The following is a 13,741-nucleotide window of genomic DNA, read 5'->3' as shown; positions in this document are numbered from 1 at the left end:
GGAGGGCAGCTCCTGTCGTGCCCTTGACCCTGGATGCCCCGGAGACTAAAGCAGACCTGCTCGCGCTTCTTGAACCTTCTGAGAGCGTCAGCCCGGGCGCTGTTGAAACGTGGAGAAACGCTTCCCCGAGCTCTGCGTCCAGCCCGTTCTTCTCTCAGAGGCTCAGGCCACAGAAGTGAAAGCACTTATCTATGATTTCCATGCACGTGTGTGTGTGTGTGTGTGTGTGTGTGTGTGTGTGTGTGGCTGAAAACACATCCGTGGCTGTTGAGGCTCCCATCAAGGAGGGTTTTGCTGCCTTGCTGCTGTGGGAGTCCCCGCTGTGCACCCAAACTTGCAAAGAACCGGGGAAGCGAGCGCCTGTGAGCCTGGCCTGAAGACGGCCGCGTGCGCTTCCCCGCCTGCCGTCAGCCCTCCTTTGCCCCTGCCCACAGATCATCAACGGACTGGTGCAGACCACCGGCTGGCCCAGCGTCGTCACCTGCCTCGGCAACTGGTTCGGAAAAGGAAGGTGAGAAAAGGCACCCGCTTTCAGCACCATTTATTTTTTAAGATTCTGACGCAAACCAGACCACGTCATTTTTAGTCATTCTTTAGATCCGCTGCAGAAAAAGCCACTTTTGCTAGTCTGCTCTCTCAAAGATGATTGACACTCTGGGGTTCTGAGATTCAGGTGGGCCTTTGTCCCTGTCGCGGGCTGGGGGAGCGTGTCGTTCTGCGCAGCTGGTCACCCGCGAGCCTGGCAGAAACACGGAGCTTAGGGCCCGGCCCCGGGTCTTGTGAAGCAATAAGTATATCGTCCCAAGACAGGAAGGCACCTGGAAGGGTGACAGGTCCTGAGCTGCACTCAGTGTTTGGCGATGGGCCCACGGTCCGTGATTTCTGCATGGCGCACGGCGTGGCCAGGCCCGAGAGCACACAGCGCTGGGAGCCATGGGGAAAGCAGGGAAGCAGGGCCAGAACCCACCGCCGTGAGCCCGGGTTCGATCCTTCAGCCGGTGGGGTCCTCGACGTGAACTTTTGCTAATGGGGCATCTCCTCAAACGATCGTATTTGTTTTTAAAGTTTATTTTTAGTTTTGAGAGACAGAGACAGCATGAGTGGGGGAGGGGCAGAGAGAGGGCGAGAGGGAGAATCCCAAGCAGGCTCCGAGCCGTCAGCCCAGAGCCGGATGTGGGGCTCCAACTCCTGAGCCGTGGGATCATGACCTGAGCCCAAATCCAGAGTCAGACGCTCAACCGACTGAGCCCCCCCCCCGGGTGCCCCAGATGATTGTATTTCAGTTACGGAGGCACAAATGTAAATGTGGGGCCTTCCAAGAAGGTCAGGGAAAGGCTTCTTTCCTCTTCGTAAGCACAGAATAACAAAGCTCTGAGAGGGGCGTGCAGTGCCACGGCCTGACGCGTGTCCCGCCAGACAACCTTGCGGGAGCGGCATCCGCGCTGCCCGTTGATTTCGATGTTTCCTCGCACCCGTCGTAGGCACCGTCTGTCCTCCACCTGCTGGTCCACTGAAGCTTCTCGACATCATTGGCCGTCTTGTGTTTTGTTGTGTTGCAGGCGAGGTTTGATTATGGGGGTCTGGAACTCCCACACGTCCGTGGGCAACATTTTGGGGTCCTTGATTGCCGGCTACTGGGTGTCCACGTGCTGGGGCCTGTCCTTCATCGTGCCCGGGGCCATCGTGGCAGCGATGGGGATTGTGTGCTTTCTGTTTCTCATCGAACGTAAGTACCCCGGCCTTGGACATGGCGCCCCGGGAGGGCCTCACGGGGCGAGTTGTTAAGAGAACGGGCTGTGTTGGCCCCTCGTGGGCCCGCGGTCGCCCTGGCTCTCCCCTTGCCAGGCAGCCTTCTGTCTTCAGGTCTGGCTGGGTTTTCTGTGGTCTCCTGATTTCTGGAGTAACTGATGTTGAGATTCCTCCCATCCCAACCTGCCCTCCTGCCCCACGGCACAAGGTGCATGTGGCTGGCCCGGTGCCGGCAACGTCACGTCTGCCCGAGGCCTGCCACGCTGCTCACCTGCCGGGGTGCAGTGCCCAGCCCGCGTGGCCGCACCTGCTCACCTGTCTTGCCGACGCAGACTGGTACCTCGCCGGCTTGTCTGTCTTCTGATAAGATCTACCTTAGACAGTGTCACCAAGTCATGGCACAACCCAAGACCGGATGTCCTAATCAGGTGAAGAGTGTTCTACCAGAAACTCAAATTCTTTGCCCCACTCTAGACTCAATACCACCCTTCTGACTTGATTGAATTTGAAATCAGTTTTCAAAGTAGAGATCCGGCAGGGACAAGGAGTCCTGGCAGTACCCCCAGTGGGAGAGAAGCTGCCGAAAGTGTCGGGTGTTGAGGCGTCCCCGTCCCACGAGCTGTTCTGAGGGGTCACGTTTGGCATTTACTTCTTTGATTTGGCTTCAGGGAAAACAAAATCATACGGTGCAGCACAGCTCCCCACTGTTGACTCCCAGGTAGGGACCCTCAGGAGCCCGGCTACGCCCTCCGTGCTGGGCGTTCATTGTCACTTCAGCTCTGAGTTCGGGCTGCCGGCTTCGTCACCCGGGACGTTGAGGTCTGTTTGACCCAGCTTCTCACTTCTTGTTTCTTGTGCTAAAGGTAACCTTTCCGTCTTAAAGTGACTATCATCAGCTGTGCGGGTGTGAGGCTCCAGGCCAGCCTTGTCAGTGAGAGCGAGGCCGTGGTCCGCTGAGGCCTGGGGTGCACCGCGGGCGGGCGCAGGGAGGGGCGGCTGCGGCTCACCCCCTCTTCCTCCTCCTCCGGGGCCGAGGACACTATTTGCAACACGTCCACGTGGCCAGGACCAGTGAATCGTGAGACAGACGGGGGTTTAGAGCCGCCTCACCCACATACCCAGCCTGTGGCGGGCAGCCATAGCTTGGGTACCACGGAGTTCCGGGAAAGGTCCCCGTGTCCCCTGTTGTCCTCCACGCTGGCTCCCTGGCACCTGGAGCTCGGTCCCGGGGCTCTCCAGAGTGTCCCTTACGCATTAGTCATCTGGAGAACAATGCGCGTCCTCTTTGCTCGTGCGCAGGGGCCCCCGGGTGTGTCCTGCCCGAAGTCTAGAGTCCACGGCACCTTTTTTTTCTCTTCCCCAACCAAGGAAGGGTGGTTTAGGGGGAAAGAGGAAATGTGACACGGAATGGGGTGTGTGGCAGGAGCGATTAATCTGCCAGCCCGGCCAGGATCGTAGCACCGTTCGGGTCGGTTTTCCTGGGCAGGGCCACTCAGGACAGGATTTCCAGGAACAAGGAAGCTGTGGTTCGTCCTCCATAGGAAAGCGAGAGCCCCCTTCCCACGGAGCCACCACTCCTGTGTCTTCCGAGGGGGCGGGACAAGGCAGAGAGGGTCCACGCAGGGCTCTCCTGGAGCTGCCCTCCCACCAGCCCTGGTCGGGGGCCCCCTCTCGGTCCCGCGCCTGCGGTGACCCCCGAGCTGCTTTCCCGGCCCTGCCGAGCCATGAGGCCGGGGACCCTGCCCAGGAAGTTGTCCGGAGGCTTACAGATCCCTGGGGACAGACCTGCACTTCGTTCTCCTGCTCCTGGGTTGTCCTTGACCTGAGGAGAAAGGCCACGTGCTGACCACGGGGGCGGCCTGAGGCACCCTGGGCAGGGCGGTGCTGGGGGACGGAGGCCTGGACTCGGAGCCCGTGTCCCCGGCCCCGTCCAGGCGGTTTTGCGCCCTCGCCACAGGCGACACGGGCCCTCGGCCGAGCCCCTGTGCCTCCCCTCCACTGCTCCACCCGTGGTGTCTGCCCACTCCCCCTTCCCGGCCCCCCCACACCCGCCCTCCTGCTCCCACACCCTTCACGGTCTGGGGCAGGTTTCTTGGGGAACCTGCCCTCCCTCCCCCCCTGCCCCCAGAGCCAGATCAGTCACCTGGTCCCCACCCTCACCCCGCCTCGCCCGGCACTGCCTTCGGACGAGGCTTACCCTGTTCTGTGCCCTGGACTTGAGTCATCTTTCACGCCCTCTGAGTAATTAGTGGCCCTTCTTGTGTCACCATTCTGTGTCACCGTACAGCAGGTGCCTCCTGTGTCCCCGGCACCGTGCCAGGCTTGCTGCAGGTATAGTCGCGTGGACCTCCAGGGCCGTGGGTGCCCTGCCCCAGGTCACACGGTAGACGGTGAGGTTGGGGTGAAACAGGTGCCTGCTCACCCATTCAGACTTTCTCGCACTTTGGCCACAGACCTCTTAGGTCCCTGGGATGTGTTCTCGTGGATACGGTTCAAAAGGGTTTTTTTGTCATTTAGGTGATAATTAAAAAAACCAAACTCTGTTGTAAACGCTATGTTCTGTCACAGAGACAATATGCATTTGAGAGACGTTTTCTGCAACAGAGAGTGTAGGTTTTTCTTAAGTCTGTTTGTCAGACCGGGGTTCCCTAGGACCCAGAGACGAGAGATTATCTCTGGGGCTGTGGGAACTCTTCTCTTAGAAAGCGTCTGAGAGACGCCACACATGGGTGTCTTCTCTGCCACCGTCGCTCCATTACGTGAGCCCCTTTCTCCCGGTGAAGTGAAAGACTGGCTTTGCTCGTGGGACGCGCACTCCCCTGACCGCAGCCCCCCTTCCCGCCCTCGCCGCGCACGTGAGGCGGCCTCCACCCCTCCTCGCTCTGCCTCTGGCCCCCCTGTCCCCACAGGCCCTTCTCTTTCCTGCCGGGGATGTCGGAGCCCCCGAGGAGGCCCCCCGACGGGAGCCAGGAGGAGGTCGACAGGGCTCGTGACCCCATCGCTCCGGCGCGCGGGCCAGACTTGCCATCCGTACCTATCGGCAGGGGACCTCATCCCGCAGTACAGCCCCCCCGACCCCCAAGTGGGCCTCTCTACTCTATGCCGCCCTGTCTGGGGAAGCCCCCTGCCCCCGCCATGCACCCTGTCTCCCCGCAGCCGTGGTCGGGGGCCTCTGTGCGCGCGGCTCTGACGGGCACTGCCGTGTGCTGACCGCTGACTTTCCTCTGGAGGCGGCGCCTCTAGCCGGCCTCGTGGGACAAGGTGCTTCTGTGGTCCCCTGACATTCCCTCGTGCCGGGACCCCAGGCGCCACGCATGAGCTGGCGTGAGCAGAGAGAACCCAGCGTGCAGGCTCAGACCCTTCCCGTCCTCCTCGCCCGGGCCCCGGCCGGGCTCTCACGCCTGAGGCCTGTCTTCGCATGTCCCCCGTCAGCCCGGGTCCATGTGGACGCAGGGCACGTCAGCCTAAAGGAGGCCGCTTGCCCTCCCCCACAGCAGAACAAAACTGGGGCCTTTCTGCCAGGGGAGGGGGGACCGTGTTCTGTCCCCGTGACCGGGAGGCTCCGTGTGCACGGTGATGACGGCCAGCTGTCAGGACGGGCGATGCTGCCGGCAGAGCCCTCGACACAGGGGAGACCAGTCGACGTGCACCTTGCTGGTTTCTCTCCGCTCCCTCCCCACCCTTCTCGTGACCGGGGTCCCTCTCGGTTCCCCGTTCTCGGGCCCCTCTGGGTCGGCCTGGGAAGCCACTCTCCGGCGTGTCCCATCCGAGTGTCCTTTGTGCTGATGCCCCGTACAGTGAAGGCCGTATCGTGGGGACTGGCCGAGCCTCATGAGGAGTGGCGACCCCTGACTGACCCTTGGGGACCTCACAGAGGACTCCCTGGGGAAAGCCACCTGCGCACCGCTGACATCTCTATAAGCAGTGACGGCACATCTCAGGTGTGCCACCAGGACCACCAGTGCCAAGCGGCCACGCACGGCGGGCGTGGAAGAGCTGCTGGTCCAGCAGAATGTGTGTTCAGTCCGGTGGGGCCCCCCGTGGCTGTCACCCCCGTGTCCCCAGAGGGAACTCAGCTGTGGGAAGTTGAAAGCCCCGTCGCTCTTTGTGTTTCAAGGCAGTGAAGCTGTTTCACCAAAAGTTACACTAAGACCCGGATTCTGGGTAGGAGGAAGGGCTGGGCTGTTTAAGGCGGTGTGTGGGTTCCAAAGCAGGGGGTCCTGGCGGCCATCTGGGTTTCAAAGCCGTTCCGAAGCAAGGGACCTGTGTATCCCATTAGGGCGGCCGTCTGGCTTCCGAAGCAGGGGGTCCACGTCCCCCAGCTCCTGGAGGCTGTGAGTCTGGCTGTCGGCTCTGTGGCTTTGCACCTGTCCTTCCTTCTTCGCATTTCGATAAAAGGCATTTTGCTCTAATCACGATAGATGTTTGGTCCCCACTAACTCTTATTCGTAATTCATTCTGTAATGTTAATGAGCCCATCACATATGTTGAAAGTGACCAGCTGCTCCAAAGAGGCTTGTCCCACCTCTACAGTTCCTTCTGATTCCTGTCCTTACGTGCTTTTTCCATGGCCTGTCATCATAGCACACATGTGCTCTGCTTATTTTTATATGTCCCACGTTTTCACACGTGTGACGGTCTCCCTTTGCCGGTGGCTCCCTCTGCCATGCTACAGGCACTGGGGGAGCACGTGGTCCCGGGGACGGAAAGAGGGGGCGTGGGGCGGCCTGGCGGGTTGACCAGCTGCAGCCTCACCCCGCCGGGCAGCCGTCTTTCCCTTCAAGTATCAGATGGCTCGTGGCGGTCTCATTTCTTGCGGTGGAAGCTCTCAGGCCTGGGTTCACACGTTGCTCTGTTTGGTGTTTCAGATCCCAAGGACATCGCCTGCTCTTCCTCCCTGGTGGCGGTAAGGACTCCCTCTCCACTCCTCGCGTCTGCCAGGACCGCGTGCCGTCGGCTAGGTGTCTGCCGACCGCCGCCAGTCTGGCTGCTCTGTGCGGTGTCAGTGGGTAGCCAAGTGTGGACAGGGTCCCACCCTCGATGTATTGGCAGTGCCAGGAGAGGGCTAGTCATGACCGTGGCGACAGACCCCCAGACGAGAAGTTTGGAGCAGTCCGGGCCGGGACGTCCCCCCCAGAGGCTGACCTGAGGCCGGGCCCCTGCTCCTCTGCCGCGCCCGGCAGGTGGTGTCCCTTCCCTGGGTGGAGCCCCTGTGGCCCTCACGCCCAGTTCCCCGCTGACCGTGGAGCAGTCCCCGCGGGCCACCCTCGCTGACTTCACGTGCACGCCTCCTGCCTTCCCTCCGGCCCACGCTGGGCCGTCGAAACAGCCCGCCAGGGTCCCTGCAGCCTCAGATGCGTCAGCACCCCAGCCTCTTCCTTCCCCCGTCCTCTGTGCTCTCACTGCTGGAGATACGTTCGGGCCCTGCCTCGGCACCCCCTGTGCGCTGGTGTGGAGTCCTAGCGGGGCCTCTCCCTGAGCAGCACGGTCACACGGGGCACTGCCCGCCTGCCACCCCCGTAGAGGCGTCTCAGACGAGCCACGACCCAGCAATCTCTCCACCTCACCCCCTAAACAGCCGGGCCCCGGCTGTCCCCGTCTCAGTCGGGGAACCACTGTCCCCCCTGTGGGCAGGCCAGCTCCTGGGACGTCACGTCCACCAGGCTGGCCCCCGACGCCGTCCTCTCCCCTCTGAGCCACTGCTCATCAGTTTCCTCAAACACTGCGCCCTTGCTCCTCCCAAACCCGTGTTTCACGCTTTGCCTGGGAAGTCAGGGCACATCACTGACTTGATTAACCGCCTCCTACTCTACCCGGCTTTACCCAGTACATCTCGTTTACCCCTTGCCGCTGGTCTCCCCAGTGGGAGGTGACCGCGCAGGCAGGAGCTCCTCTCGCTCACGGCCAAGGCCCGCTGCTTCCGGACAGCGCCCGCCGCCATGCAAGAGAGGGAGCCAGAGACTCCCTCTTGTTAATACTTGGAGTCTTTAAGCACAATCTGAAAAGAGGGGTTCCGGTGCCTTATTGAATGAAAACAAACCCGATTTTGAAAATCACGACCTTCAGGAAGGTTAACACGTTAAAAAAAAAACCTATAGTTGATATTGTAAAACATTTTTTTTTTAATTTTTTTTTTCAACGTTTATTTATTTTTGGGACAGAGAGAGACAGAGCATGAACGGGGGAGGGGCAGAGAGAGAGGGAGACACAGAATCGGAAGCAGGCTCCAGGCTCTGAGCCATCAGCCCAGAGCCTGACGCGGGGCTCGAACTCACGGGCCGCGAGATCGTGACCTGGCTGAAGTCGGACGCTTAACCGACTGCGCCACCCAGGCGCCCCGATATTGTAAAACATTTTAAAAGCCATTTTCCTGCCGCGAGCATGAATTTCCGTTTCAAAGCTCGTAAGGATCGGTTTTTGGTTGTGCAGTGACTAGTGTCCGTGAAAACGCCCTGCCCTGAATCGCGCTGCTGACCCCGGCAGGGCCTCTGTTCCGCACTCGTTAGAGAAGGGCACTGCCCTGTATCGTTTCTACAGGCCTTTCCATCTGTCATTGAAAACTGTCAAAGCCAGTAAGGACAATTAGGTTGCCATAATCAGCATTTTTACGTTTCCTTATCCCTCAGTCTTGGCTTATTCTTCAAGAAAGATCTTCTTTCCACGTCTTTTGTCTGAGGGTCCAGAGCCCCCGATTACCTGTTGCTTTATCTTAGTCGTGTGTCTTGCTCCCCCCGGCGCCTGTCCTGGGACGTGTTGCACGGTGCCCCTTGCTCTGGGGTGGCCACTGCGGTTGCCGCTGTCCCTTCGGGAATCGCTGTAACGCTCTGCTCTTCTGACCCAGCATTCGAGGGGCCACGAGAACGGCGCACACAGATTCAGGCTGCAGAAGCAAGTCTTCGTGGACGACGAGAACAAGCCCCTGGTGAGTCGAACGAGCCCCCGCCGCCTTGTGGAAATCCGAGCCCTGCCTCGGTGACAGACTTGGGCCTCGAGTTTCCTGCATGAGACCTGAGCCTGCCCCTGCGCGATTTCTTTGGGCAACAGGCTGGACTTACTTTAAGTCTGTAATCAAATTCGGAAGCGATGCCCTCATTCAACGGCTGTGCTCAGCGTTCCGTGTCCCAGGCGCGCTCCGCGTCAGGCCACGCCCTGAGCGGCAGTCACACCGTCCCCGCTGCTCCCGTGGACTCACGTTCTGGGGGGGCGGGTGGGGGACAGAGGGGAAACCAGCAGTTTCCTGCAGCAGCTAAATGCCAGGCACAGAGCCCGCCGAGACGGGTGAGCGGGCGCTGGTTCAGGCCTCGTGTGGGGAGCCATCCCTAAGCAGGGGGCGTGGACAGAGCCGTGAAGGGGGGCGGGCCTGAGCGGACCTGGGCCAGGGGGTTCAGGGGCCACACAGGGAGGGCTGGCGAGTGAGGTGGGCCCAAGAGATAACGTAAAATCATCTCCTAGCCCTCTGCCCTGCCACTCCCGTGTTACAGAGGAGGAAACTGAGGCACCGAGTGCTCAGCTGCCTGCCTGGTCCTCCTCAGAAGGGAAGCCTCGATGCAGCCGGTGGGCCTCCTCCCTCCAGGATACTGCCAAGAACTTTCTCGTATGGCTCGGCTTCACTGACCACACTGAGCCATAGGGGCATTTTGGATTCGTTTTAGTCATTGAAATAGCAAGCTGTTTTCTTTTTCAATCAAACAGCTAGAAGGATACATGCTCCACGTGGGCTTCTTACTTTTTTTTTCTTTACTGCCTAAGGAAGTTTATTTGTGGTGGCTGAGATAACGGAAAAGGGAAAAATGACGTCTCGCACGTCTTGGTTCTCGGAGTTGGGGGAAATGCCGCTGGAGTCCTGTAAACTCTCTACTCTCTCCTGAGTGTGCATGTCAACAATTGGGTGTGTTAGTTCGGGCCCCTGGAACAAGAATACCGCGGACTGGGCGGCTTAAACGACGCACATTTTTCCCTCGCGTTTCAAACAGTTGTTTCTGGAGGCTGGAAGTCCAGGATCAAGGCACCGGCAGGTCTGGGGTCCCGCAGACGCCCGCCTTCTCCCTGGATGCTCAGAGACAGAGCACGGGGAGAGACGCGGGCTCCCGGGGCGTCTTCTCACAAGGCGCTGATCCCATCGTGACCTCTCTGCCCACCGCTCGGGGCTCGGGGTCCCACACGGGAATTTGGGAGGAACGCATACAGTCGGTCCACACCACCAGATGTTAACCGATGTCCACGTGGCTGTGACTCCCCTCTGGCTGTTACTGAAGACTCCCCTCTTCCTCTGAGGCGAGACCCCCAGCCCGCGTGTTCTGGCAGCGTGCCACCCGGTACGGCTAACCACGTCTTCTGAGCGTAACTTCCCTCTTGCCTTCCGTTGACCAACGTGCCACCAGAGAGACAGTGGCATGTTTAGAGGCCCTGGCGGGTCTTTTCCGGCCCGGCCACACCGCAGGCTGGCCTTGATGTGCCCGTGACCGGGCAGATTTTGGTCCCATGTCCCTTACGCGGCACCCACTGAAGTGGGGGGGGGGGGCTCTTGGGTCACCAGGCAGGATGTCCCTCCAGCTTGGCAGGACACCCTGTTGTCCCCTCTCCCGGAGTGACCGAGCTCGGATCCGCGGGGCCCAGAGTTGAGCAGCGCCCACCCCCTCATCACCTTCATCACCGTGGCGTCTGGGCCACGCGTGATTCTTAGCAACTTGGCGAGAAAAGACGTGAAGCCAGGGGCGCGTGGGGAGGCGAGTTCGAACAAAGAGGGAGAGGCTCAGGCATCACGAGCCAGGTGGACCCTCTTCCATGGGGGTCTTTGTGATGCTCGGCTTGTGGCTGGCTGGTGGGAATTTGTCACCCTTGGCGGCCCACGTCACCGTCATCCTCAGCTTCTCTGAGGGTCTTTCTGGCTGTCTGGGGCTCAGCCAATGCTTAGCACTGAGTGGGCGTTTTAATGTCAAAGGTGATTCCACGTGGCGCACCAGTGGGAATCCACGCTCTCTGGGGGAGACCTTCCTCGGTGTGGCTGCGGGAGCACAGGGCGTGCCGTGGGCTTCGGTTTCTGTCGGGGCAGCATTGCACGCTTCCCCTCCGCCCGCCGTGTGTGCGCGTCTGTGTTCATCGCATGGAGCCCTTTTGCCCTCTGAGTCCTGAGCCTAGGAGCGGGCTGCCTTGGCTGAGGAAGCTCTGCCCCTGCTGGTGCCGTCAGATCCCCTGGGGCTCCTGGTGCCCGGCTTCCCATGTCCGGTCCGCCCGGTGGGTCTCTGGCTCTATAAGGAGGAGGCAGATTTCCTCCCCTGTTTGTTGTGGGGTCTTTTTGCTTTTGTTTCTGTTTTTTACGTTGAGAGAGAGAGAGAGAGAGAGAGAGCACAAGCAGGGGAAGAGCAGAGAGAGAGAGAGAGAGAGAGAGAGAGAGAGAGAGAGAGAGAAAGAGACTTTCAAGCAGGCTTTCATGCTCAGTGAGGGGCCCTGCTTGGGCCTCGATCCCACAACCCTGGAATTAAAACCTGAGCCAAAATCAAGAGTCGGACGCTCAAGGGACTGAACCACTCAGGTGCCCCACCCCCGGATTTGTCTTACAAAACCCACCAGGACTTCCCTTTTTCCCTCTGTCTCCTCCAGACACTGCCAAGGACTGGAATTTGGTAGGTAGGAGCCCCCAGGCTGTGACTAAAGATGAGTGGGTGTGGGCAGGAGGCCCTTCCCAACAAAGACCAAGCTTGCTTAGATAAAGAGCTGAGGGGCTAGATCCGAGACTTTTCTCCAGCCCAGCGGGCAATCCAGACACGCTTTACGGAACCAGGAAGGGCTGTGACCAGGCGGGTTTCTGTGTACAATTCCTGCTCTGAGTTAGAGGCGCTCTTCTTCTCTTGGCTGAGCAGGGTCTGTTCCCTCTATGTTTTCTCTTTATCTGGCTGAATCTCATCCACTTGTGAGTCTGTTTTTGTGTTTACAAAACACCTGTCCTAGACCTGAAACGATAAAAATCCTAGACGAGAACACAGGCATGTGTCCCTAACGTTGGCCACAGCAACTCCTTTGTAGCTGTGTCTCCGGAGGCAAGGGAAACATAAGTGAAAATAAACCATTGGGATTTCATCAAGAAAAAGCTTCTGCACAGCAAAGGAAACCGTCAAAACTAAAAGGCAACCTACCGAATGGGAGAAGATATTTGCAAATGACATACCTGAGAGAGGACTAGTATCTAAAATATATAAAGAACTTATACAGCTTAACACCTAAAAAACAAATAATCCAATTAAAAAATGGGCAGAAGATATGAACAGACACAAAGAAGACATCCAGACGGCTAACAGACACACGAACAGATGCTCAACATCACTTATCATGGAGGAAAGGCAAATCAAACCTACAACGTGGTATCACCTCACACCTGTCAGAACCGCTGAAATCAACACAAGAAACAACAGGCGCTGGCCAAGGTGGAGAAAAAGGAACCTTCGTGCACTGTTGGTGGGAATGCAGACTGGTGCAGCCGCTCTGGAACAGCGTTGTGGCGCTTCCTCAAAAAGTTAAGAGTAGAACTACCTACCCTGTGACTCCGCGATCACACGACTGGGCATTTCCCCAAAAAATACAAAAACACTAATTCAGAAGGATACACACACCCCTATGTTTATAGCAGCATTACTTACAACAGCCAAGACACGGACGCAGCCTAAGTGTCCATGAACCGAAGAACGGATAAAGAAGATGCGGTGTATTATATACAACGGAATGTTACTCAGCCATAGAAGAGGATGAAATCTTGCCATTTGCAGTGATGTGGGTGGAGCTAGAGAGTATTATACCAAGAGAAAGAAGTCGGTCAGAGAAAGACGGATACCATAGGATTTCACTCATGTAGAATTTAAGAAACAAGACAAATGAGCAAAGGGAAAAAAACAGAGAGAAAGACAAACCAAGAAATGGACTTTTTTTCATTTTTAAATAGGCTCCACACCCGGCATGGAGCCCCGTGTGGAACCCAGGGTGGAGCTTGAACTCACGACCGTGAGATCAATAGTCAGATGCTTAGGGTGCCTGGGTAGTTCAGTCAGCTAAGCATCTGCCTCTTGATTTCAGCTCGGGTCATGATTCATTCTCTCTCTCTCTCTCTGTCTCTCTCTCTCTCTCTCTCAAAAATAAAATTAAAAAAAGAGTCAGATGCTTAACCGACTGAGCTGCCCAGGCACCCCAAGAAACAGACTCTTAACTATAGAGAACAAACTGATGGTCACCGGAGGGGAGGTGGATGGGGGTGGGGGGATGGGGGAAACCGGTGATGGGGATTGACAAGGACACTTACTGTGATGAGCACCGAGTGTCGTGTGGGAGTGTTGAGTTACCACATTGTACACCTGAAACTGATATCACACTGTGTTCATGATACTGGAGTTAAAATTTTACATACAGTATCTTACTAAGAGAGTATAGTAACTGTATCGACAGCTACACATAGGTATTAACTCATCTGAAAATCTTTATTTTCTCCTATAAAATTTTTTCATACATTTTCTAATTTAGAGTCTTCATTCGTTAGCAAGTGCTTTACATCTTTTATTCAAAGAAGCAGTTTCGGGGCGGCTGGGTGGCTCAGTTGGTTAAGCGTCTGACTTCGGCTCAGGTCATGATCTCACGGTCCGTGAGTTCGAGCCCCACATCGGGCTGTGTGCTGACAGCTCAGAGCCTGGAGCCTGCTTCGGATTCGGTGTCTCCCTCTGTCTCTCTACCCTCCCCCGCTCGTGCTCTGTCTCTCTCTCAAAAATAAATACGCAGGGGCGCCTGGGTGGCTCAGTCGGTTAAGCCTCCGACTTCAGCTCAGGTCACGATCTCACAGTCCGTGAGTTCGAGCCCCACGTCGGGCTCTGGGCTGATGGCTCAGAGCCTGGAGCCTGCTTCCAATTCTGTGTCTCCCTCTCTCTCTCTGCCCCTCCCCCATTCATGCTCTGTCTCTATCTGTCTCAAAAATAAATAAACGTAAAAAAAAAATTTAAAAAAAAAACGCATTTTT

General features: G+C 57.7%; 1 protein-coding gene across 12 annotated transcripts in view; it reads left to right on the top strand.

Annotated features, from left to right (window-relative positions):
- The window catches only part of SLC37A1 (solute carrier family 37 member 1), a 77,970-nt gene that overhangs the window by 40,283 nt on the left and 23,946 nt on the right, over positions 1-13,741 (top strand). For all 12 annotated transcript variants that reach the window (XM_045036563.1, XM_045036561.1, XM_045036565.1 and 9 more), the window contains 4 exons: positions 435-511; positions 1,560-1,726; positions 6,618-6,655; positions 8,591-8,671. In XM_045036563.1, the coding sequence (XP_044892498.1) occupies positions 435-511; positions 1,560-1,726; positions 6,618-6,655; positions 8,591-8,671 (363 nt within the window). The remainder of the gene's footprint in view (positions 1-434; positions 512-1,559; positions 1,727-6,617; positions 6,656-8,590; positions 8,672-13,741) is intronic.

This window comes from Felis catus, chromosome C2 (assembly GCF_018350175.1).
Source record: "Felis catus isolate Fca126 chromosome C2, F.catus_Fca126_mat1.0, whole genome shotgun sequence".
NCBI classification, from domain to species: domain Eukaryota; kingdom Metazoa; phylum Chordata; class Mammalia; order Carnivora; family Felidae; genus Felis; species Felis catus.
The sequence above is the reverse complement of the archived record's forward strand: the minus strand, read 5'-3'. Positions and strand labels throughout refer to the sequence as shown.